The sequence below is a fragment of the Diorhabda sublineata genome, chromosome 6 (assembly GCF_026230105.1).
Source record: "Diorhabda sublineata isolate icDioSubl1.1 chromosome 6, icDioSubl1.1, whole genome shotgun sequence".
Taxonomy (NCBI): domain Eukaryota; kingdom Metazoa; phylum Arthropoda; class Insecta; order Coleoptera; family Chrysomelidae; genus Diorhabda; species Diorhabda sublineata.
In genome coordinates this window covers 1,697,779-1,721,515 of record NC_079479.1, presented here as the reverse complement: position 1 = coordinate 1,721,515, position 23,737 = coordinate 1,697,779, and the positions used below count along the sequence as shown (strand labels likewise).

General features: G+C 30.3%; 2 protein-coding genes across 2 annotated transcripts in view; one reads left to right on the top strand and one right to left on the bottom strand.

The window, feature by feature from the left end:
• The window catches only part of LOC130444915 (glucose dehydrogenase [FAD, quinone]-like), a 29,828-nt gene extending 6,274 nt beyond the window's left edge, over positions 1-23,554 (top strand). The window contains exon 3 of the mRNA XM_056780281.1: positions 20,397-23,554. Within this exon, the coding sequence (XP_056636259.1) occupies positions 20,397-21,853 (1,457 nt within the window). The 3' untranslated portion in view covers positions 21,854-23,554. The remainder of the gene's footprint in view (positions 1-20,396) is intronic.
• LOC130444914 (calsyntenin-1) overlaps positions 1-23,737 on the bottom strand; it is a 71,531-nt gene that overhangs the window by 47,239 nt on the left and 555 nt on the right. The window lies entirely within an intron of this gene.

Sequence of the window (23,737 nt, the reverse complement as noted above, 5' to 3'; positions counted from 1 at the left end):
TATGAAACTGCGAGTGTAGAAATTTGAAAATTTCGTGTTTTGTTCGCACTATATCAATATACGAGGTGTACGACAAAAGTAATAAACACTAAAAACGATTTGGCAACTCTATAAACAAGCTAATAAACTATTTTTGATGAAAATATGAAACTGCGAGTGTAGAAATTTGAAAATTTCGTGTTTTGTTCGCACTATATCAATATACGAGGTGTACGACAAAAGTAATAAACACTAAAAACGATTTGGCAACTCTATAAACAAGCTAATAAACTATTTTTGATGAAAATATGAAACTGCGAGTGTAGAAATTTGAAAATTTCGTGTTTTGTTCGCACTATATCAATATACGAGGTGTACGACAAAAGTAATAAACACTAAAAACGATTTGGCAACGATATAAACAAGCTAATAAACTATTTTTGATAAAAATATGAAACTGCGAGTGTAGAAATTTGAAAATTTCGTGTTTTGTTCGCACTATATCAATATACGAGGTGTACGACAAAAGTAATAAACACTAAAAACGATTTGGCAACTCTATAAACAAGCTAATAAACTATTTTTGATGAAAATATGAAACTGCGAGTGTAGAAATTTGAAAATTTCGTGTTTTGTTCGCACTATATCAATATACGAGGTGTACGACAAAAGTAATAAACACTAAAAACGATTTGGCAACTCTATAAACAAGCTAATAAACTATTTTTGATGAAAATATGAAACTGCGAGTGTAGAAATTTGAAAATTTCGTGTTTTGTTCGCACTATATCAATATACGAGGTGTACGACAAAAGTAATAAACACTAAAAACGATTTGGCAACGATATAAACAAGCTAATAAACTATTTTTGATGAAAATATGAAACTGCGAGTGTAGAAATTTGAAAATTTCGTGTTTTGTTCGCACTATATCAATATACGAGGTGTACGACAAAAGTAATAAACACTAAAAACGATTTGGCAACGATATAAACAAGCTAATAAACTATTTTTGATAAAAATATGAAACTGCGAGTGTAGAAATTTGAAAATTTCGTGTTTTGTTCGCACTATATCAATATACGAGGTGTACGACAAAAGTAATAAACACTAAAAACGATTTGGCAACTCTATAAACAAGCTAATAAACTATTTTTGATGAAAATATGAAACTGCGAGTGTAGAAATTTGAAAATTTCGTGTTTTGTTCGCACTATATCAATATACGAGGTGTACGACAAAAGTAATAAACACTAAAAACGATTTGGCAACGATATAAACAAGCTAATAAACTATTTTTGATGAAAATATGAAACTGCGAGTGTAGAAATTTGAAAATTTCGTGTTTTGTTCGCACTATATCAATATACGAGGTGTACGACAAAAGTAATAAACACTAAAAACGATTTGGCAACTCTATAAACAAGCTAATAAACTATTTTTGATGAAAATATGAAACTGCGAGTGTAGAAATTTGAAAATTTCGTGTTTTGTTCGCACTATATCAATATACGAGGTGTACGACAAAAGTAATAAACACTAAAAACGATTTGGCAACGATATAAACAAGCTAATAAACTATTTTTGATAAAAATATGAAACTGCGAGTGTAGAAATTTGAAAATTTCGTGTTTTGTTCGCACTATATCAATATACGAGGTGTACGACAAAAGTAATAAACACTAAAAACGATTTGGCAACTCTATAAACAAGCTAATAAACTATTTTTGATGAAAATATGAAACTGCGAGTGTAGAAATTTGAAAATTTCGTGTTTTGTTCGCACTATATCAATATACGAGGTGTACGACAAAAGTAATAAACACTAAAAACGATTTGGCAACTCTATAAACAAGCTAATAAACTATTTTTGATGAAAATATGAAACTGCGAGTGTAGAAATTTGAAAATTTCGTGTTTTGTTCGCACTATATCAATATACGAGGTGTACGACAAAAGTAATAAACACTAAAAACGATTTGGCAACGATATAAACAAGCTAATAAACTATTTTTGATAAAAATATGAAACTGCGAGTGTAGAAATTTGAAAATTTCGTGTTTTGTTCGCATTATATTAATATACGAGGTGTACGACAAAAGTAATAAACACTAAAAACGATTTGGCAACTCTATAAACAAGCTAATAAACTATTTTTGATGAAAATATGAAACTGCGAGTGTAGAAATTTGAAAATTTCGTGTTTTGTTCGCACTATATCAATATACGAGGTGTACGACAAAAGTAATAAACACTAAAAACGATTTGGCAACTCTATAAACAAGCTAATAAACTATTTTTGATGAAAATATGAAACTGCGAGTGTAGAAATTTGAAAATTTCGTGTTTTGTTCGCACTATATCAATATACGAGGTGTACGACAAAAGTAATAAACACTAAAAACGATTTGGCAACGATATAAACAAGCTAATAAACTATTTTTGATAAAAATATGAAACTGCGAGTGTAGAAATTTGAAAATTTCGTGTTTTGTTCGCACTATATCAATATACGAGGTGTACGACAAAAGTAATAAACACTAAAAACGATTTGGCAACTCTATAAACAAGCTAATAAACTATTTTTGATGAAAATATGAAACTGCGAGTGTAGAAATTTGAAAATTTCGTGTTTTGTTCGCACTATATCAATATACGAGGTGTACGACAAAAGTAATAAACACTAAAAACGATTTGGCAACGATATAAACAAGCTAATAAACTATTTTTGATGAAAATATGAAACTGCGAGTGTAGAAATTTGAAAATTTCGTGTTTTGTTCGCATTATATTAATATACGAGGTGTACGACAAAAGTAATAAACACTAAAAACGATTTGGCAACTCTATAAACAAGCTAATAAACTATTTTTGATGAAAATATGAAACTGCGAGTGTAGAAATTTGAAAATTTCGTGTTTTGTTCGCACTATATCAATATACGAGGTGTACGACAAAAGTAATAAACACTAAAAACGATTTGGCAACGATATAAACAAGCTAATAAACTATTTTTGATAAAAATATGAAACTGCGAGTGTAGAAATTTGAAAATTTCGTGTTTTGTTCGCATTATATTAATATACGAGGTGTACGACAAAAGTAATAAACACTAAAAACGATTTGGCAACTCTATAAACAAGCTAATAAACTATTTTTGATGAAAATATGAAACTGCGAGTGTAGAAATTTGAAAATTTCGTGTTTTGTTCGCACTATATCAATATACGAGGTGTACGACAAAAGTAATAAACACTAAAAACGATTTGGCAACTCTATAAACAAGCTAATAAACTATTTTTGATGAAAATATGAAACTGCGAGTGTAGAAATTTGAAAATTTCGTGTTTTGTTCGCACTATATCAATATACGAGGTGTACGACAAAAGTAATAAACACTAAAAACGATTTGGCAACTCTATAAACAAGCTAATAAACTATTTTTGATGAAAATATGAAACTGCGAGTGTAGAAATTTGAAAATTTCGTGTTTTGTTCGCACTATATCAATATACGAGGTGTACGACAAAAGTAATAAACACTAAAAACGATTTGGCAACGATATAAACAAGCTAATAAACTATTTTTGATAAAAATATGAAACTGCGAGTGTAGAAATTTGAAAATTTCGTGTTTTGTTCGCACTATATCAATATACGAGGTGTACGACAAAAGTAATAAACACTAAAAACGATTTGGCAACTCTATAAACAAGCTAATAAACTATTTTTGATGAAAATATGAAACTGCGAGTGTAGAAATTTGAAAATTTCGTGTTTTGTTCGCACTATATCAATATACGAGGTGTACGACAAAAGTAATAAACACTAAAAACGATTTGGCAACTCTATAAACAAGCTAATAAACTATTTTTGATGAAAATATGAAACTGCGAGTGTAGAAATTTGAAAATTTCGTGTTTTGTTCGCACTATATCAATATACGAGGTGTACGACAAAAGTAATAAACACTAAAAACGATTTGGCAACGATATAAACAAGCTAATAAACTATTTTTGATAAAAATATGAAACTGCGAGTGTAGAAATTTGAAAATTTCGTGTTTTGTTCGCATTATATTAATATACGAGGTGTACGACAAAAGTAATAAACACTAAAAACGATTTGGCAACTCTATAAACAAGCTAATAAACTATTTTTGATGAAAATATGAAACTGCGAATGTAGAAATTTGAAAATTTCGTGTTTTGTTCGCACTATATCAATATACGAGGTGTACGACAAAAGTAATAAACACTAAAAACGATTTGGCAACGATATAAACAAGCTAATAAACTATTTTTGATAAAAATATGAAACTGCGAGTGTAGAAATTTGAAAATTTCGTGTTTTGTTCGCATTATATTAATATACGAGGTGTACGACAAAAGTAATAAACACTAAAAACGATTTGGCAACGATATAAACAAGCTAATAAACTATTTTTGATAAAAATATGAAACTGCGAGTGTAGAAATTTGAAAATTTCGTGTTTTGTTCGCATTATATTAATATACGAGGTGTACGACAAAAGTAATAAACACTAAAAACGATTTGGCAACGATATAAACAAGCTAATAAACTATTATTGATAAAAATATGAAACTGCGAGTGTAGAAATTTGAAAATTTCGTGTTTTGTTCGCACTATATCAATATACGAGGTGTACGACAAAAGTAATAAACACTAAAAACGATTTGGCAACGATATAAACAAGCTAATAAACTATTTTTGATAAAAATATGAAACTGCGAGTGTAGAAATTTGAAAATTTCGTGTTTTGTTCGCATTATATTAATATACGAGGTGTACGACAAAAGTAATAAACACTAAAAACGATTTGGCAACTCTATAAACAAGCTAATAAACTATTTTTGATGAAAATATGAAACTGCGAGTGTAGAAATTTGAAAATTTCGTGTTTTGTTCGCACTATATCAATATACGAGGTGTACGACAAAAGTAATAAACACTAAAAACGATTTGGCAACGATATAAACAAGCTAATAAACTATTATTGATAAAAATATGAAACTGCGAGTGTAGAAATTTGAAAATTTCGTGTTTTGTTCGCACTATATCAATATACGAGGTGTACGACAAAAGTAATAAACACTAAAAACGATTTGGCAACGATATAAACAAGCTAATAAACTATTATTGATAAAAATATGAAACTGCGAGTGTAGAAATTTGAAAATTTCGTGTTTTGTTCGCACTATATCAATATACGAGGTGTACGACAAAAGTAATAAACACTAAAAACGATTTGGCAACGATATAAACAAGCTAATAAACTATTTTTGATGAAAATATGAAACTGCGAGTGTAGAAATTTGAAAATTTCGTGTTTTGTTCGCACTATATCAATATACGAGGTGTACGACAAAAGTAATAAACACTAAAAACGATTTGGCAACTCTATAAACAAGCTAATAAACTATTTTTGATGAAAATATGAAACTGCGAGTGTAGAAATTTGAAAATTTCGTGTTTTGTTCGCACTATATCAATATACGAGGTGTACGACAAAAGTAATAAACACTAAAAACGATTTGGCAACTCTATAAACAAGCTAATAAACTATTTTTGATGAAAATATGAAACTGCGAGTGTAGAAATTTGAAAATTTCGTGTTTTGTTCGCATTATATTAATATACGAGGTGTACGACAAAAGTAATAAACACTAAAAACGATTTGGCAACTCTATAAACAAGCTAATAAACTATTTTTGATGAAAATATGAAACTGCGAGTGTAGAAATTTGAAAATTTCGTGTTTTGTTCGCACTATATCAATATACGAGGTGTACGACAAAAGTAATAAACACTAAAAACGATTTGGCAACTCTATAAACAAGCTAATAAACTATTTTTGATGAAAATATGAAACTGCGAGTGTAGAAATTTGAAAATTTCGTGTTTTGTTCGCACTATATCAATATACGAGGTGTACGACAAAAGTAATAAACACTAAAAACGATTTGGCAACTCTATAAACAAGCTAATAAACTATTTTTGATGAAAATATGAAACTGCGAGTGTAGAAATTTGAAAATTTCGTGTTTTGTTCGCACTATATCAATATACGAGGTGTACGACAAAAGTAATAAACACTAAAAACGATTTGGCAACTCTATAAACAAGCTAATAAACTATTTTTGATGAAAATATGAAACTGCGAGTGTAGAAATTTGAAAATTTCGTGTTTTGTTCGCACTATATCAATATACGAGGTGTACGACAAAAGTAATAAACACTAAAAACGATTTGGCAACGATATAAACAAGCTAATAAACTATTTTTGATGAAAATATGAAACTGCGAGTGTAGAAATTTGAAAATTTCGTGTTTTGTTCGCACTATATCAATATACGAGGTGTACGACAAAAGTAATAAACACTAAAAACGATTTGGCAACGATATAAACAAGCTAATAAACTATTTTTGATGAAAATATGAAACTGCGAGTGTAGAAATTTGAAAATTTCGTGTTTTGTTCGCACTATATCAATATACGAGGTGTACGACAAAAGTAATAAACACTAAAAACGATTTGGCAACTCTATAAACAAGCTAATAAACTATTTTTGATGAAAATATGAAACTGCGAGTGTAGAAATTTGAAAATTTCGTGTTTTGTTCGCACTATATCAATATACGAGGTGTACGACAAAAGTAATAAACACTAAAAACGATTTGGCAACGATATAAACAAGCTAATAAACTATTTTTGATAAAAATATGAAACTGCGAGTGTAGAAATTTGAAAATTTCGTGTTTTGTTCGCATTATATTAATATACGAGGTGTACGACAAAAGTAATAAACACTAAAAACGATTTGGCAACTCTATAAACAAGCTAATAAACTATTTTTGATGAAAATATGAAACTGCGAGTGTAGAAATTTGAAAATTTCGTGTTTTGTTCGCACTATATCAATATACGAGGTGTACGACAAAAGTAATAAACACTAAAAACGATTTGGCAACTCTATAAACAAGCTAATAAACTATTTTTGATGAAAATATGAAACTGCGAGTGTAGAAATTTGAAAATTTCGTGTTTTGTTCGCACTATATCAATATACGAGGTGTACGACAAAAGTAATAAACACTAAAAACGATTTGGCAACGATATAAACAAGCTAATAAACTATTTTTGATAAAAATATGAAACTGCGAGTGTAGAAATTTGAAAATTTCGTGTTTTGTTCGCATTATATTAATATACGAGGTGTACGACAAAAGTAATAAACACTAAAAACGATTTGGCAACTCTATAAACAAGCTAATAAACTATTTTTGATGAAAATATGAAACTGCGAGTGTAGAAATTTGAAAATTTCGTGTTTTGTTCGCACTATATCAATATACGAGGTGTACGACAAAAGTAATAAACACTAAAAACGATTTGGCAACTCTATAAACAAGCTAATAAACTATTTTTGATGAAAATATGAAACTGCGAGTGTAGAAATTTGAAAATTTCGTGTTTTGTTCGCACTATATCAATATACGAGGTGTACGACAAAAGTAATAAACACTAAAAACGATTTGGCAACGATATAAACAAGCTAATAAACTATTTTTGATAAAAATATGAAACTGCGAGTGTAGAAATTTGAAAATTTCGTGTTTTGTTCGCATTATATTAATATACGAGGTGTACGACAAAAGTAATAAACACTAAAAACGATTTGGCAACTCTATAAACAAGCTAATAAACTATTTTTGATGAAAATATGAAACTGCGAGTGTAGAAATTTGAAAATTTCGTGTTTTGTTCGCACTATATCAATATACGAGGTGTACGACAAAAGTAATAAACACTAAAAACGATTTGGCAACGATATAAACAAGCTAATAAACTATTTTTGATAAAAATATGAAACTGCGAGTGTAGAAATTTGAAAATTTCGTGTTTTGTTCGCATTATATTAATATACGAGGTGTACGACAAAAGTAATAAACACTAAAAACGATTTGGCAACGATATAAACAAGCTAATAAACTATTTTTGATAAAAATATGAAACTGCGAGTGTAGAAATTTGAAAATTTCGTGTTTTGTTCGCACTATATCAATATACGAGGTGTACGACAAAAGTAATAAACACTAAAAACGATTTGGCAACGATATAAACAAGCTAATAAACTATTTTTGATGAAAATATGAAACTGCGAGTGTAGAAATTTGAAAATTTCGTGTTTTGTTCGCACTATATCAATATACGAGGTGTACGACAAAAGTAATAAACACTAAAAACGATTTGGCAACTCTATAAACAAGCTAATAAACTATTTTTGATGAAAATATGAAACTGCGAGTGTAGAAATTTGAAAATTTCGTGTTTTGTTCGCACTATATCAATATACGAGGTGTACGACAAAAGTAATAAACACTAAAAACGATTTGGCAACGATATAAACAAGCTAATAAACTATTTTTGATAAAAATATGAAACTGCGAGTGTAGAAATTTGAAAATTTCGTGTTTTGTTCGCATTATATTAATATACGAGGTGTACGACAAAAGTAATAAACACTAAAAACGATTTGGCAACGATATAAACAAGCTAATAAACTATTTTTGATGAAAATATGAAACTGCGAGTGTAGAAATTTGAAAATTTCGTGTTTTGTTCGCATTATATTAATATACGAGGTGTACGACAAAAGTAATAAACACTAAAAACGATTTGGCAACTCTATAAACAAGCTAATAAACTATTTTTGATAAAAATATGAAACTGCGAGTGTAGAAATTTGAAAATTTCGTGTTTTGTTCGCATTATATTAATATACGAGGTGTACGACAAAAGTAATAAACACTAAAAACGATTTGGCAACTCTATAAACAAGCTAATAAACTATTTTTGATGAAAATATGAAACTGCGAGTGTAGAAATTTGAAAATTTCGTGTTTTGTTCGCACTATATCAATATACGAGGTGTACGACAAAAGTAATAAACACTAAAAACGATTTGGCAACGATATAAACAAGCTAATAAACTATTTTTGATAAAAATATGAAACTGCGATTGTAGAAATTTGAAAATTTCGTGTTTTGTTCGCATTATATTAATATACGAGGTGTACGACAAAAGTAATAAACACTAAAAACGATTTGGCAACGATATAAACAAGCTAATAAACTATTTTTGATAAAAATATGAAACTGCGAGTGTAGAAATTTGAAAATTTCGTGTTTTGTTCGCATTATATTAATATACGAGGTGTACGACAAAAGTAATAAACACTAAAAACGATTTGGCAACTCTATAAACAAGCTAATAAACTATTTTTGATAAAAATATGAAACTGCGAGTGTAGAAATTTGAAAATTTCGTGTTTTGTTCGCACTATATCAATATACGAGGTGTACGACAAAAGTAATAAACACTAAAAACGATTTGGCAACGATATAAACAAGCTAATAAACTATTTTTGATAAAAATATGAAACTGCGATTGTAGAAATTTGAAAATTTCGTGTTTTGTTCGCATTATATTAATATACGAGGTGTACGACAAAAGTAATAAACACTAAAAACGATTTGGCAACGATATAAACAAGCTAATAAACTATTTTTGATAAAAATATGAAACTGCGAGTGTAGAAATTTGAAAATTTCGTGTTTTGTTCGCATTATATTAATATACGAGGTGTACGACAAAAGTAATAAACACTAAAAACGATTTGGCAACTCTATAAACAAGCTAATAAACTATTTTTGATGAAAATATGAAACTGCGAGTGTAGAAATTTGAAAATTTCGTGTTTTGTTCGCACTATATCAATATACGAGGTGTACGACAAAAGTAATAAACACTAAAAACGATTTGGCAACGATATAAACAAGCTAATAAACTATTTTTGATAAAAATATGAAACTGCGAGTGTAGAAATTTGAAAATTTCGTGTTTTGTTCGCATTATATTAATATACGAGGTGTACGACAAAAGTAATAAACACTAAAAACGATTTGGCAACTCTATAAACAAGCTAATAAACTATTTTTGATGAAAATATGAAACTGCGAGTGTAGAAATTTGAAAATTTCGTGTTTTGTTCGCACTATATCAATATACGAGGTGTACGACAAAAGTAATAAACACTAAAAACGATTTGGCAACGATATAAACAAGCTAATAAACTATTTTTGATAAAAATATGAAACTGCGAGTGTAGAAATTTGAAAATTTCGTGTTTTGTTCGCATTATATTAATATACGAGGTGTACGACAAAAGTAATAAACACTAAAAACGATTTGGCAACGATATAAACAAGCTAATAAACTATTTTTGATAAAAATATGAAACTGCGAGTGTAGAAATTTGAAAATTTCGTGTTTTGTTCGCACTATATCAATATACGAGGTGTACGACAAAAGTAATAAACACTAAAAACGATTTGGCAACGATATAAACAAGCTAATAAACTATTTTTGATGAAAATATGAAACTGCGAGTGTAGAAATTTGAAAATTTCGTGTTTTGTTCGCACTATATCAATATACGAGGTGTACGACAAAAGTAATAAACACTAAAAACGATTTGGCAACTCTATAAACAAGCTAATAAACTATTTTTGATGAAAATATGAAACTGCGAGTGTAGAAATTTGAAAATTTCGTGTTTTGTTCGCACTATATCAATATACGAGGTGTACGACAAAAGTAATAAACACTAAAAACGATTTGGCAACGATATAAACAAGCTAATAAACTATTTTTGATAAAAATATGAAACTGCGAGTGTAGAAATTTGAAAATTTCGTGTTTTGTTCGCATTATATTAATATACGAGGTGTACGACAAAAGTAATAAACACTAAAAACGATTTGGCAACGATATAAACAAGCTAATAAACTATTTTTGATGAAAATATGAAACTGCGAGTGTAGAAATTTGAAAATTTCGTGTTTTGTTCGCATTATATTAATATACGAGGTGTACGACAAAAGTAATAAACACTAAAAACGATTTGGCAACTCTATAAACAAGCTAATAAACTATTTTTGATAAAAATATGAAACTGCGAGTGTAGAAATTTGAAAATTTCGTGTTTTGTTCGCATTATATTAATATACGAGGTGTACGACAAAAGTAATAAACACTAAAAACGATTTGGCAACTCTATAAACAAGCTAATAAACTATTTTTGATGAAAATATGAAACTGCGAGTGTAGAAATTTGAAAATTTCGTGTTTTGTTCGCACTATATCAATATACGAGGTGTACGACAAAAGTAATAAACACTAAAAACGATTTGGCAACGATATAAACAAGCTAATAAACTATTTTTGATAAAAATATGAAACTGCGATTGTAGAAATTTGAAAATTTCGTGTTTTGTTCGCATTATATTAATATACGAGGTGTACGACAAAAGTAATAAACACTAAAAACGATTTGGCAACGATATAAACAAGCTAATAAACTATTTTTGATGAAAATATGAAACTGCGAGTGTAGAAATTTGAAAATTTCGTGTTTTGTTCGCACTATATCAATATACGAGGTGTACGACAAAAGTAATAAACACTAAAAACGATTTGGCAACGATATAAACAAGCTAATAAACTATTTTTGATAAAAATATGAAACTGCGATTGTAGAAATTTGAAAATTTCGTGTTTTGTTCGCATTATATTAATATACGAGGTGTACGACAAAAGTAATAAACACTAAAAACGATTTGGCAACGATATAAACAAGCTAATAAACTATTTTTGATGAAAATATGAAACTGCGAGTGTAGAAATTTGAAAATTTCGTGTTTTGTTCGCATTATATTAATATACGAGGTGTACGACAAAAGTAATAAACACTAAAAACGATTTGGCAACGATATAAACAAGCTAATAAACTATTTTTGATAAAAATATGAAAATGCGAGTGTAGAAATTTGAAAATTTCGTGTTTTGTTCGCATTATATTAATATACGAGGTGTACGACAAAAGTAATAAACACTAAAAACGATTTGGCAACGATATAAACAAGCTAATAAACTATTTTTGATAAAAATATGAAACTGCGAGTGTAGAAATTTGAAAATTTCGTGTTTTGTTCGCACTATATCAATATACGAGGTGTACGACAAAAGTAATAAACACTAAAAACGATTTGGCAACGATATAAACAAGCTAATAAACTATTTTTGATAAAAATATGAAAATGCGAGTGTAGAAATTTGAAAATTTTGTGTTTTGTTCGCATTATATTAATATACGAGGTGTACGACAAAAGTAATAAACACTAAAAACGATTTGGCAACGATATAAACAAGCTAATAAACTATTTTTGATAAAAATATGAAACTGCGAGTGTAGAAATTTGAAAATTTCGTGTTTTGTTCGCATTATATTAATATACGAGGTGTACGACAAAAGTAATAAACACTAAAAACGATTTGGCAACGATATAAACAAGCTAATAAACTATTTTTGATAAAAATATGAAACTGCGAGTGTAGAAATTTGAAAATTTCGTGTTTTGTTCGCATTATATTAATATACGAGGTGTACGACAAAAGTAATAAACACTAAAAACGATTTGGCAACTCTATAAACAAGCTAATAAACTATTTTTGATGAAAATATGAAACTGCGAGTGTAGAAATTTGAAAATTTCGTGTTTTGTTCGCACTATATCAATATACGAGGTGTACGACAAAAGTAATAAACACTAAAAACGATTTGGCAACTCTATAAACAAGCTAATAAACTATTTTTGATGAAAATATGAAACTGCGAGTGTAGAAATTTGAAAATTTCGTGTTTTGTTCGCACTATATCAATATACGAGGTGTACGACAAAAGTAATAAACACTAAAAACGATTTGGCAACGATATAAACAAGCTAATAAACTATTTTTGATGAAAATATGAAACTGCGAGTGTAGAAATTTGAAAATTTCGTGTTTTGTTCGCACTATATCAATATACGAGGTGTACGACAAAAGTAATAAACACTAAAAACGATTTGGCAACGATATAAACAAGCTAATAAACTATTTTTGATAAAAATATGAAACTGCGAGTGTAGAAATTTGAAAATTTCGTGTTTTGTTCGCATTATATTAATATACGAGGTGTACGACAAAAGTAATAAACACTAAAAACGATTTGGCAACGATATAAACAAGCTAATAAACTATTTTTGATAAAAATATGAAACTGCGAGTGTAGAAATTTGAAAATTTCGTGTTTTGTTCGCATTATATTAATATACGAGGTGTACGACAAAAGTAATAAACACTAAAAACGATTTGGCAACTCTATAAACAAGCTAATAAAGTATTTTAGATGAAAATATGAAACTGCGAGTGTAGAAATTTGAAAATTTCGTGTTTTGTTCGCACTATATCAATATACGAGGTGTACGACAAAAGTAATAAACACTAAAAACGATTTGGCAACTCTATAAACAAGCTAATAAACTATTTTTGATGAAAATATGAAACTGCGAGTGTAGAAATTTGAAAATTTCGTGTTTTGTTCGCACTATATCAATATACGAGGTGTACGACAAAAGTAATAAACACTAAAAACGATTTGGCAACTCTATAAACAAGCTAATAAACTGTTTTTGATGAAAATATGAAACTGCGAGTGTAGAAATTTGAAAATTTCGTGTTTTGTTCGCACTATATCAATATACGAGGTGTACGACAAAAGTAATAAACACTAAAAACGATTTGGCAACGATATAAACAAGCTAATAAACTATTTTTGATGAAAATATGAAACTGCGAGTGTAGAAATTTGAAAATTTCGTGTTTTGTTCGCACTATATCAATATACGAGGTGTACGACAAAAGTAATAAACACTAAAAACGATTTGGCAACGATATAAACAAGCTAATAAACTATTTTTGATGAAAATATGAAACTGCGAGTGTAGAAATTTGAAAATTTAGTGTTTTGTTCGCACTATATCAATATACGAGGTGTACGACAAAAGTAATAAACACTAAAAACGATTTGGCAACGATATAAACAAGCTAATAAACTATTTTTGATGAAAATATGAAACTGCGAGTGTAGAAATTTGAAAATTTCGTGTTTTGTTCGCACTATATCAATATACGAGGTGTACGACAAAAGTAATAAACACTAAAAACGATTTGGCAACTCTATAAACAAGCTAATAAACTATTTTTGATGAAAATATGAAACTGCGAGTGTAGAAATTTGAAAATTTCGTGTTTTGTTGGCATTATATCAATATACGAGGTGTACGACAAAAGTAATAAACACTAAAAACGATTTGGCAACCCTATAAACAAGCTAATAAACTATTTTTGATAAAAATATGGAACTGCGAGTGTAGAAATTTGAAAATTTAGTGTTTTGTTCGCATTATATCAATATACGAGGTGTACGACAAAAGTAATAAACACTAAAAACGATTTGGCAACGATATAAACAAGCTAATAAACTATTTTTGATGAAAATATGAAACTGCGAGTGTAGAAATTTGAAAATTTAGTGTTTTGTTCGCATTATATCAATATACGAGGTGTACGACAAAAGTAATAAACACTAAAAACGATTTGGCAACGATATAAACAAGCTAATAAACTATTTTTGATGAAAATATGAAACTGCGAGTGTAGAAATTTGAAAATTTAGTGTTTTGTTCGCATTATATCAATATACGAGGTGTACGACAAAAGTAATAAACACTAAAAACGATTTGGCAACGATATAAACAAGCTAATAAACTATTTTTGATAAAAATATGAAACTGCGAGTGTAGAAATTTGAAAATTTCGTGTTTTGTTCGCACTATATCAATATACGAGGTGTACGACAAAAGTAATAAACACTAAAAACGATTTGGCAACTCTATAAACAAGCTAATAAACTATTTTTGATGAAAATATGAAACTGCGAGTGTAGAAATTTGAAAATTTCGTGTTTTGTTCGCACTATATCAATATACGAGGTGTACGACAAAAGTAATAAACACTAAAAACGATTTGGCAACGATATAAACAAGCTAATAAACTATTTTTGATGAAAATATGAAACTGCGAGTGTAGAAATTTGAAAATTTAGTGTTTTGTTCGCATTATATCAATATACGAGGTGTACGACAAAAGTAATAAACACTAAAAACGATTTGGCAACCCTATTAACAAGCTAAAAGCTAAGCTTTTGATAAAAATATGAAACTGCGAGTGTAGAAATTTGAAAATTTCGTGTTTTGTTCGCATTATATTAATATACGAGGTGTACGACAAAAGTAATAAACACTAAAAACGATTTGGCAACGATATAAACAAGCTAATAAACTATTTTTGATGAAAATATGAAACTGCGAGTGTAGAAATTTGAAAATTTCGTGTTTTGTTCGCATTATATTAATATACGAGGTGTACGACAAAAGTAATAAACACTAAAAACGATTTGGCAACTCTATAAACAAGCTAATAAACTATTTTTGATAAAAATATGAAACTGCGAGTGTAGAAATTTGAAAATTTCGTGTTTTGTTCGCATTATATTAATATACGAGGTGTACGACAAAAGTAATAAACACTAAAAACGATTTGGCAACTCTATAAACAAGCTAATAAACTATTTTTGATGAAAATATGAAACTGCGAGTGTAGAAATTTGAAAATTTCGTGTTTTGTTCGCACTATATCAATATACGAGGTGTACGACAAAAGTAATAAACACTAAAAACGATTTGGCAACGATATAAACAAGCTAATAAACTATTTTTGATAAAAATATGAAACTGCGATTGTAGAAATTTGAAAATTTCGTGTTTTGTTCGCATTATATTAATATACGAGGTGTACGACAAAAGTAATAAACACTAAAAACGATTTGGCAACGATATAAACAAGCTAATAAACTATTTTTGATGAAAATATGAAACTGCGAGTGTAGAAATTTGAAAATTTCGTGTTTTGTTCGCACTATATCAATATACGAGGTGTACGACAAAAGTAATAAACACTAAAAACGATTTGGCAACGATATAAACAAGCTAATAAACTATTTTTGATAAAAATATGAAACTGCGATTGTAGAAATTTGAAAATTTCGTGTTTTGTTCGCATTATATTAATATACGAGGTGTACGACAAAAGTAATAAACACTAAAAACGATTTGGCAACGATATAAACAAGCTAATAAACTATTTTTGATGAAAATATGAAACTGCGAGTGTAGAAATTTGAAAATTTCGTGTTTTGTTCGCATTATATTAATATACGAGGTGTACGACAAAAGTAATAAACACTAAAAACGATTTGGCAACGATATAAACAAGCTAATAAACTATTTTTGATAAAAATATGAAAATGCGAGTGTAGAAATTTGAAAATTTCGTGTTTTGTTCGCATTATATTAATATACGAGGTGTACGACAAAAGTAATAAACACTAAAAACGATTTGGCAACGATATAAACAAGCTAATAAACTATTTTTGATAAAAATATGAAACTGCGAGTGTAGAAATTTGAAAATTTCGTGTTTTGTTCGCACTATATCAATATACGAGGTGTACGACAAAAGTAATAAACACTAAAAACGATTTGGCAACGATATAAACAAGCTAATAAACTATTTTTGATAAAAATATGAAAATGCGAGTGTAGAAATTTGAAAATTTTGTGTTTTGTTCGCATTATATTAATATACGAGGTGTACGACAAAAGTAATAAACACTAAAAACGATTTGGCAACGATATAAACAAGCTAATAAACTATTTTTGATAAAAATATGAAACTGCGAGTGTAGAAATTTGAAAATTTCGTGTTTTGTTCGCATTATATTAATATACGAGGTGTACGACAAAAGTAATAAACACTAAAAACGATTTGGCAACGATATAAACAAGCTAATAAACTATTTTTGATAAAAATATGAAACTGCGAGTGTAGAAATTTGAAAATTTCGTGTTTTGTTCGCATTATATTAATATACGAGGTGTACGACAAAAGTAATAAACACTAAAAACGATTTGGCAACTCTATAAACAAGCTAATAAACTATTTTTGATGAAAATATGAAACTGCGAGTGTAGAAATTTGAAAATTTCGTGTTTTGTTCGCACTATATCAATATACGAGGTGTACGACAAAAGTAATAAACACTAAAAACGATTTGGCAACTCTATAAACAAGCTAATAAACTATTTTTGATGAAAATATGAAACTGCGAGTGTAGAAATTTGAAAATTTCGTGTTTTGTTCGCACTATATCAATATACGAGGTGTACGACAAAAGTAATAAACACTAAAAACGATTTGGCAACGATATAAACAAGCTAATAAACTATTTTTGATGAAAATATGAAACTGCGAGTGTAGAAATTTGAAAATTTCGTGTTTTGTTCGCACTATATCAATATACGAGGTGTACGACAAAAGTAATAAACACTAAAAACGATTTGGCAACGATATAAACAAGCTAATAAACTATTTTTGATAAAAATATGAAACTGCGAGTGTAGAAATTTGAAAAGTTCGTGTTTTGTTCGCATTATATTAATATACGAGGTGTACGACAAAAGTAATAAACACTAAAAACGATTTGGCAACGATATAAACAAGCTAATAAACTATTTTTGATAAAAATATGAAACTGCGAGTGTAGAAATTTGAAAATTTCGTGTTTTGTTCGCATTATATTAATATACGAGGTGTACGACAAAAGTAATAAACACTAAAAACGATTTGGCAACTCTATAAACAAGCTAATAAAGTATTTTAGATGAAAATATGAAACTGCGAGTGTAGAAATTTGAAAATTTCGTGTTTTGTTCGCACTATATCAATATACGAGGTGTACGACAAAAGTAATAAACACTAAAAACGATTTGGCAACTCTATAAACAAGCTAATAAACTATTTTTGATGAAAATATGAAACTGCGAGTGTAGAAATTTGAAAATTTCGTGTTTTGTTCGCACTATATCAATATACGAGGTGTACGACAAAAGTAATAAACACTAAAAACGATTTGGCAACTCTATAAACAAGCTAATAAACTGTTTTTGATGAAAATATGAAACTGCGAGTGTAGAAATTTGAAAATTTCGTGTTTTGTTCGCACTATATCAATATACGAGGTGTACGACAAAAGTAATAAACACTAAAAACGATTTGGCAACGATATAAACAAGCTAATAAACTATTTTTGATGAAAATATGAAACTGCGAGTGTAGAAATTTGAAAATTTCGTGTTTTGTTCGCACTATATCAATATACGAGGTGTACGACAAAAGTAATAAACACTAAAAACGATTTGGCAACGATATAAACAAGCTAATAAACTATTTTTGATGAAAATATGAAACTGCGAGTGTAGAAATTTGAAAATTTAGTGTTTTGTTCGCACTATATCAATATACGAGGTGTACGACAAAAGTAATAAACACTAAAAACGATTTGGCAACGATATAAACAAGCTAATAAACTATTTTTGATGAAAATATGAAACTGCGAGTGTAGAAATTTGAAAATTTCGTGTTTTGTTCGCACTATATCAATATACGAGGTGTACGACAAAAGTAATAAACACTAAAAACGATTTGGCAACTCTATAAACAAGCTAATAAACTATTTTTGATGAAAATATGAAACTGCGAGTGTAGAAATTTGAAAATTTCGTGTTTTGTTGGCATTATATCAATATACGAGGTGTACGACAAAAGTAATAAACACTAAAAACGATTTGGCAACCCTATAAACAAGCTAATAAACTATTTTTGATAAAAATATGGAACTGCGAGTGTAGAAATTTGAAAATTTAGTGTTTTGTTCGCATTATATCAATATACGAGGTGTACGACAAAAGTAATAAACACTAAAAACGATTTGGCAACGATATAAACAAGCTAATAAACTATTTTTGATGAAAATATGAAACTGCGAGTGTAGAAATTTGAAAATTTAGTGTTTTGTTCGCATTATATCAATATACGAGGTGTACGACAAAAGTAATAAACACTAAAAACGATTTGGCAACGATATAAACAAGCTAATAAACTATTTTTGATGAAAATATGAAACTGCGAGTGTAGAAATTTGAAAATTTAGTGTTTTGTTCGCATTATATCAATATACGAGGTGTACGACAAAAGTAATAAACACTAAAAACGATTTGGCAACGATATAAACAAGCTAATAAACTATTTTTGATAAAAATATGAAACTGCGAGTGTAGAAATTTGAAAATTTCGTGTTTTGTTCGCACTATATCAATATACGAGGTGTACGACAAAAGTAATAAACACTAAAAACGATTTGGCAACTCTATAAACAAGCTAATAAACTATTTTTGATGAAAATATGAAACTGCGAGTGTAGAAATTTGAAAATTTCGTGTTTTGTTCGCACTATATCAATATACGAGGTGTACGACAAAAGTAATAAACACTAAAAACGATTTGGCAACGATATAAACAAGCTAATAAACTATTTTTGATGAAAATATGAAACTGCGAGTGTAGAAATTTGAAAATTTAGTGTTTTGTTCGCATTATATCAATATACGAGGTGTACGACAAAAGTAATAAACACTAAAAACGATTTGGCAACCCTATTAACAAGCTAAAAGCTAAGCTTTTGATAAAAATATGAAACTGCGAGTGTAGAAATTTGAAAATTGCTTATCAAGAACTCAAAAAAATCTCGTAGAACGTATGACGGTAACGGTGAAATCAGATTAACTAAATTTGAACACTAACATCGAACATCCAAGTTTTTCCTGACGATACTGACAAGATTTTGTAACAAAATTGCGAACAAACCAACGAGCTAAAAGGATATTTGAAAAATAAAATAAAACTTTCATTTAATAACTATTCTAGAGTGAAAATATTGATAAAGGACTTTTCCAAAGAATTTCCATCGTTATTTACTATTCCCAAACGCTTTCCTCTATTTTTGTGTCCAAATCCTTCCGATTTCTTATTTCTTCTTCTACCTCTATCATTTTCATAATTGTATCAACAATATTTTCAAATCGTGTACAACTCAACAATTTTTCTCAGTGTTTATTGTAGCTGCGCGTCGTTTTAAATCTCAATCATCATTTTTTCCGCCTTAATCAAATCAAATCGACACCTTGTTCGACATCACCTACGTCTAACAACAGAATTTGGAGGAACTCAACTGAAAGCTGTTTGAAATTTGACGTACCAGATCGGAATTTACCAAAATACAGTTAAGTTTTATGAACGCAATCAATCAAATCTTTTTTAAACCGATATTAAAGCCATAAAAAGTCCAATGACCCGCAGAAAAACTACCCAACAAAAAACACGATACTACAACTGTAAAATTACGAGGGCTGTTCAAAATTTCGCTTCGATTTTATACCATAACCTCGAATTTCGTTCCCCTCGCAAAAATATTTTATTTTATTCAATTTTCTAGGCACGGTGAAGAAGCAATGCAGAGGCTTATCGGGAAAAGGACTCGGAGGAACCTCCTTAATAAACGAACTGGTTTACGCCCGCGGAAACAAAAAAGATTTCAACCATTGGTCTCGATTACTTCAAGACGATACCTGGGATTACGAAAACATCCTCGATATATTCAAATACTCCGAGGATTTCCACAAAACGAATCCGGACGCAATAGTAGATTGGAATTACCACGGAGAAGGCGGTTTACTCTATACCAACCACCACGTACCCCCTTCGAACTATACGAAATTATTCCTCGAAGCTAACCAGGAATTGGGCGTCGATATCACCGATTACAACGGTAAGGATCAGGAGGGCGCCACGATTTTACAAATACACACGAAAAACGGGAGGAGATTCGATCAAGCGACGGCGTTTCTGAAACCCGCGGCTACTAGACGAAATCTATCGGTATCGTTGCACAGCTACGTAACCAAAATAGAAATTAGCGACGACGCTAGACGCGCCACCGGAGTAATTTTTACCAAAAATAAGAAAAAATACAGAGTAACGGCCAAAAATGAAATCGTATTATCCGCCGGAGTGTTTTCGTCGCCGCAAATATTGATGCTTTCGGGCATAGGACCCGAAAACCACCTCAACAATTTAGGTATACCGCCGGTACAAAATTTACAAGTCGGCGGTAAACTACGGGAAACCGTTTATTGCGGAATACCATTCTCCTCGAATTATACGCCTCCGATTAAAGATCTCCGAGAAAAAATCGAAGATTACCTGAATGGCGTTGGGGATTTGACGGCCGCTAATCGTATTGACGGTTTAGGTTTCTACGACACTCGGAAAACTCGTTATCCCGATATAGAAATAGTTATATCGTCGTCTAATCAATCCTCGATCGGACAAAGGTTTCAAAATGTGGACAACGATACTTGGAACGCTCTTTATAACAAAACTATAGTCGGTCCTTTGACTTTTACCGTCCTCTTGTTGCGTAGTCGTTCGACGGGTACGTTAAGATTGAAAAGCGACAGTCCTTACGAATATCCTTCGATCGATTTCAATTTGTTGAGCGATCCCGATGGCAAAGATATAGATACCGTATTTGAAGGTATCCAAATGGTTCTGAATCTCACTAAAACCGAAGCTTTTCGTCGGATTTCTACGAAATTGGAGGTCGAACAGATACCGGGTTGTTCTAACCACGAATTCCTCGGCAAAGATTTTTGGTATTGTTATATAAGGCATTTGGGTTTGGCCGCTTATCACCCTGTCGGTACTTGCCCCATGGGGAGGGATCCCCGCGAAGGCGCTGTGGTGGATTCCAATTTTAAAGTGTTCGGGGTGGAGGGATTGAGGGTGGCTGATGCTAGTGTGTTTCCCTTAATTCCCGCCGGCCATCCTAACGCCGTTTGTACATTGGTAGGAGAAATTATTTCAGAGTTATTGAAGAAAGATCACTTGTGAGGTTTTATAGTTTTTTATTTTCGTTGTTAATCGGTTTTCGACCTATCGATATTTAGTATTACCACCCCTGGACCTAATAACAATCCAATTTCTGTACTCCATCTTCGGTCACCCCCTGTAGGCTGACAGACATCTTGTTCACCGTTAACCTCACCGCTGAAATCATCCAAAAACTTACCACCCCTGGACCTAATAACAATCCAATTTCTGTACTCCATCTTCGGTCACCCCCTGTATGTTGACAGACATCTTGTTCACCGTTAACCTCACCGCTTAAATCATCCAAAAACTTACCACCCCTGGACCTAATAACAATCCAATTTCTGTACTCCATCTTCGGTCACCCCCTGTAGGTTGACAAACATCTTGTTCACCGTTAACCTCACCGCTGAAATCATCCAAAAACTTACCACCCCTGGACCTAATAACAATCCAATTTCTGTACTCCATCTTCGGTCATCCCCTGTAGGTTGACAGACATCTTGTTCACCGTTAACCTCACCGCTGAAATCATCCAAAAACTTACCACCCCTGGACCTAATAACAATCCAATTTCTGTACTCCATCTTCGGTCACCCCCTGTAGGTTGACAGACATCTTGTTCACCGTTAACCTCACCGCTGAAATCATCCAAAAACTTACCACCCCTGGACCTAATAACAATCCAATTTCTGTACTCCATCTTCGGTCACCCCCTGTAGGTTGACAGACATCTTGTTCACCGTTAACCTCACCGCTGAAATCATCCAAAAACTTACCACCCCTGGACCTAATAACAATCCAATTTCTGTACTCCATCTTCGGTCATCCCCTGTAGGTTGACAGACATCTTGTTCACCGTTAACCTCACCGCTTAAATCATCCAAAAACTTACCACCCCTGGACCTAATAACAATCCAATTTCTGTACTCCATCTTCGGTCACTCCCTGTAGGTTGACAGAAATCTTGTTCACCGTTAACCACACCGCTGAAATCATCCAAAAACCTCCTCCGAAAGCCACAAATCTTTCTCCGGGACTTCTGTAGGTCTTTCCGGGTCTTTCGTTTGAGAAGAAATGAATCGTCAGTCTAATTAACGTTTGGGGGTTAATTTAAGACCAGTAGATGGCCTTTTTGGCTCAAGGTTAGTTGCCTAAAGTCTTCTTCAACACACACTCACATTTCTCTGAACCCTTGTTAGACTGCTAACAATGAATCGGTAAATCTCTCTCTTATGTGCACCTTTTTGTTCCGGAACAGCGTCTCCGAAGAAAATTACCAGTCTCTTGGTAATGATTTTACCACTTGTTGTGTCCATTTTAAGGTAGAATTCTTGTTTGTTGTCTTGGAGTTGTGAATTGGTAAACAACTGATAGTGGTGAACCAGGTATAACCCTAATTAGAACATATTGTTGAAGTGTTAGGACAAGAAACATTTTTTAGCTCACGAATGTAGTTTTTACTAAAGTTTCAGATACAAAATTTAAAATGTGATAATATTTTTATTATAAAATAAACAATATCCAAGAAAATATCTTGTTTTTATTTATTTATAATAGAATAATAATAATTTCAACCACCCATTCCATAATTAATAGTATTGCCAAAAACATTTTACTTTAGAAAATTTAGATTTTTTAACAAATTTTGATATATAAACAAATTTGTATGAATTTATACACAAATTTTAAATTATTTCATTATTTACAACAAAATCACAATTAAAAATATTTAATTAACAAGGTTCCTGACATGGCATGACAAATTTTTTTAAATTGTATAATCAGGGATTGGACTAATTCGTCTTGTACTAACTACCCATATAAAAATTTTTCTTTTCGAAATGAATACAGACAATCAATATTAGACTAAACAATTCAATAATTGTTATTAGATGTAATAAA